The 4,455-nt window shown below is 53.5% G+C and overlaps 1 protein-coding gene across 1 annotated transcript; it reads right to left on the minus strand.

Annotated features, from left to right (window-relative positions):
- Positions 1-1,809, minus strand: ColSpa_08457 (drug resistance protein YOR378W; the record flags this gene model as incomplete). The annotated part of the gene is made up of 1 exon (XM_049274669.1): positions 1-1,809. The coding sequence occupies one exon, from the start codon at positions 1,807-1,809 to the stop codon at positions 1-3; it is 1,809 nt and encodes a 602-aa protein (XP_049130626.1).
- Between the last annotated feature and the right edge of the window lie 2,646 nt (positions 1,810-4,455).

The following is a 4,455-nucleotide window of genomic DNA, read 5'->3' on the forward strand; positions in this document are numbered from 1 at the left end:
CTAACTTTTCTCGATATCGATTTCGATACTGTTTATGACCGCTCCATCGGCAGGCGACTCTTTACTCGGCGCCGGCTCGGCTCTCCCCACAATCTCTGAGCCGCGAAAGAATAACACAACAATAGTAAGGGAAGTGAGACCAAGGGCAAAGTTCATCCAGTTGGCTGCCCGAAGACCGTCCAATGAAGGCTGGTCCCACTCCTTCACTGGGCCGGCGTTCTCAACCGGCAAACCCCTGGCGTTGGCCATGATGGCAGTCTGAACGGCCGTGGAAATTGCCAAGCCGATGGATCGGCCGACCTGCCCCACAGAGTTGACGAGGGCGCCGCCAAGAGCTTGGTCCTCCTGGGGCAGGGCCTTGGATACAAACAATATCAAAGTAGGCCACGCCATGTCTGCGCCGATAACCGACAGGACCATGGCGGGCAGGCCATAGGCGAAGTAAGACGTACTTGTTGGGATTGGTGTCGCAAAGAGGAGGCATGCGATGGAGACCGAGACATTGCCACAGACCAGGAGGAGGTATGTGGGCACGCGGGAGATCAGGAAAGCAGCGGCCCAAGCAACTAAGATGCCACCAATGCCGGTGGGTAGGAAATAAAGTGTCGTGGTGAGGATGGACTTGGCTTGATAGTCCTGGTAGAAGTACGTTGCGAAAATGAGAAAGTTGTTGAAGGAGGCAAAGAAAAGACCCATAATGGCGAGGGCAGCGCAAAATTTTCCGCTGTGGAAGATGGAGGTCTTCATGAGCGGGAGGCGTTTGGTGTTGAACTCGAGGTGGCGTTGCCAGATCCAGAAGACGGCAATGATGATAAAGGAGACGACGATTAAGATGGAGATCCATGGAGTCGTCCAGCCGACCACATTGCCCTCCGTGAGAGCTAGCATCAGCGCGAGGAGGCCAACAGTGATCAGGCCTCCTCCGATCCAGTCAACGGACTTCCTGGCGCTTACACCCTTCTCGCTAGGTGTTGGTACTACTGGTGGGATGAAGAAGCAACCAGCGATAGCAACGAGGCCGGCAAGGAGAGCCATGACGCCAAACACCCACTTCCAGCTGGCGTATTGCGCGATGAAACCTGACAGAAGGGTGCCAAAGACGCTTCCAAGAGGCACGCCTGCTCCGTAGGCAACAAATGCATAGGTCTTTGTCTTGCCGGGAGGGAATGTTGTGCCCAAGATGCCGATGGCTGTTGGTACGTTTGCAGCAGCGCCGAGGCCTTGCAGGCCGCGGAATAGGTTGAAGGCGATCTCGTTGGGAATGAAGGGGTTGGCGAGGGTCATGATGGAGAGCCAAGCGGTGCCGGCAATGAAGATAATGCGCTTGTCGTAAATGTCTGCAATACGGCCCCAGAGGAGGAGAAAGCAGCCGAAGGTGAGAGAATAAGCCGATACGATCCATTGCAGGCGTGATTCTGGGATTCCGATGTCACGGCCAATAGTGGGGAGGATGATGACCACGGCTTGGACTGAAAGTGTCTGAGGATACAGGTCAGAGACGAATCGGAGAAGGATATGGTGCGATGCACTCACGTTCATGAAGCTCGCGCCGCTGACTGTCGTGACGAGGGCAATGCTGCGAACTTTGGACATGCCCGATTTTTCGGGACCGCTGCTCACGCTGCTGGACTCATCGTCGGTGTGTATGGATTCTGATGACATAGCGGCTGATGTCTGCAAGCCCTTTTCAGAGTCCAGTTCGTCGACACCAATGTTATGTGTGTAGATGATCTCGACGTCTTTCTCTTCTGAGATAGGAACATGGAGGTCCATGGGAGCTGAGTCCCTGTCGTCTGAGTTGCGCCTCATCTCGACACGTGATTATTGGAAAAGAGGAAGGAGATTATGAGCGGATGGCTTGGTGGCTTTGTGGAATGTTGGTCTGCGAGGTAACTCAACCACCCTGCTTCCCACGCAACCCCGCATACCACGCAGCCCAACAACGCGTCACCATAAAACCTACTCCTCTTTTCTAACTATCACAACATCTTCTATTCTACCCCAAACAACGCCATTTTTTGAGGATATCTTTTTTACTATAAGATGAAGCAGTATAGTGAACATGAGCTGCAGCGGGCACTTTGGGATATTGCTGACGGGCTTAGTATCCGCGGGGCAGGTCGCAAATGGGGCATCCCAGAGGCGACTGTACGACAACGTCTCCATGGTACCCAGTCTAGAAATACTGCCTTTGGTAGACTGCAGCGGTTATCTCAGAACCAGGAAGGTCTACTTGCTGAGTGGATATCTAAGCAGGCTGCCCTAGGCTCTGCGTTTTGCCATCAGCAAGTCAAAGGGCTGGCTGAGCGCATGCTGGGCGATGGGCAGCGACCACTTGGGAGGAAGTGGATGCAGCGATTTCTTCGCAGAAACCCATCTATCAGAACCCAGCGATGCAGGGCAATTGACGCTAGGCGAATTAATGGGGCAACTGCTGACATTATCCAGGAATGGTTTCATCGCCTTGATCTGCCAGCAATCCTGCCCATCAAGCCAGCTAATAGATGGAACATGGATGAGACTGGTATCCTCGAGGGCAAAGGAAGCAATGGGCTAGTACTAGGATCGTCAGAGACCAAGTATATCCAGAAAAAACAGCCTGGATCGCGGGCATGGGTATCTCTGATCGAGTGCGTCTCTGCCAGAGGACGCGCACTTCCGCCTCTTGTTATGTATAAGGGCAAGTCAGTCCAGCAACAGTGGTTTCCTCTAGATCTTCAACCCTATGCTAGCTGGAAATTCACAGCAACAGAGAACGGCTGGACAACTGATCAGAATGCCCTAGAATGGCTAGAAAAGGTCTTTATCCCTCAGACTGTCCCAGAGGACCCTTCAGATACTAGACTACTAGTTCTAGACGCCCATCATAGCCATACAACAACAGACTTTCTGTGGCGATGCTTCCGGAACCACATACACCTCCTGTTTCTGCCGCCGCACACATCACACGTCCTCCAGCCTCTAGATCAGTCAGTATTCCGACCTCTTAAGGCAGCCTATAGGAAGTATCTAGGGTACCTAGATATACAAAGCGATTCAACTGTAACAGGCAAGAGGAACTTTATAGACTGTTATAGAAGGGCACGTCTAGACGCCTTGACTATCCAGGTTATTAAAAGCGGCTGGAAACACACTGGGTTATGGCCAGTTGATGTAGCGCAACCTCTATCTAGCCCTTTCGTGTCTAAGGCATCAGCCAGCCAGCCAGCCAGACAGCTAGACGGCCAGACAGCTGGGCAGTCAGGAAGTCAGCAGTGGGATGGAGCTGTATCTATAGTCCCATGGTCAACCCCGCGTAAGTCTGCTGATCTTCAGCGTCAGCTGCACCTATTCAACCAGCTTACGCAAGATACCCGAGAAATCTACACCCAACGCCACCTATTTAGAAAGGTCCAAAAAGGCTGGGACCAACAGGCCTATAGACTGACAGTCCTAGAGCGTCAGGCCCAGGCATTCCAGGCCCAGACGGATAGTCAGCAACAAGGCAGGAGAAAAAGGGTCCAGACGGACCCTAACACGACGTTCGCTAATATCGAGGATATCCGACGGGCGCAAATTGCTGCTGGCGAAGCAGAGAGTAGCACAAGTGAATCCAGTGGATCTGAATTATCTAGTGAAGCAGAAAGTTGCATCTGGGTAGGTGGTAGGGATGAGGAATAATGGATGTTGTTGATGGGTATGGTGATATTGATGGGGGTTTGGGGCTGCGTGGTATGCGGGGTTGCGTGGGAAGCAGGGTGGTTGAGTTAAATTGCGACCTCCATCCAACATCGTGCGAGCCCTTCGCCTTTTGTACCCAACATGATTGATGCGTACCCCACCAGTGTTTGCTCAGTCTACATCAAGGCAGAGAGCTGGACCACGTTCACCACCGTCGATGGCCCCGCTGCGTTGTTGGGGGCAGCAATAGGTGAAGTTGGCACGGTGGAGATCGCTCAAGGAGGGATGTTGGATGCTTTTTTTCTTCGATGTGCTCGACTAGGCTCGCCCTGGCCTGGGCGGATGGAGTCCCGCGAGCCAGTGAGATGGGACTCACGGACCCAAGACATGCGGGACTTCGACCCTGAAGACCAAGTAGTCGAGATGGCCGACGATTGAAAGCCTAGCCATTGCGGGTTGTGGCTTTCCGCCTTCCCCTTGGCTACATTGCGGCTATCCCGGAAGAGGCTTCCGGGCAAACTTCCGCTGCGGAGGGTGAGACCAGCGAAACCGCATCCATGCACGGGGAAAGATGGCTTGAGGAATGGGAATTGGTTTTTCCTTCCTCGTGAAAAGAAAAGTCTGGCCCTGAGGTTTGTCGGAGACGGAGGAGTAGGCTCAGCTTAATATTCGCTAAGCTTTCTCTTGCGATCGCGTCCACATTCCCGCAGAGCCCGCACGGGGCTCCTGTCGGCATATCCGTGCAGATGAGAGGCCTGCGCGCTTGGTTGGACCATCCAGGGCAGGCAAGCTGCC

The sequence above is a fragment of the Colletotrichum spaethianum genome, assembly GCF_022836535.1.
Source record: "Colletotrichum spaethianum MAFF 239500 DNA, contig22, whole genome shotgun sequence".
Classification (NCBI taxonomy): domain Eukaryota; kingdom Fungi; phylum Ascomycota; class Sordariomycetes; order Glomerellales; family Glomerellaceae; genus Colletotrichum; species Colletotrichum spaethianum.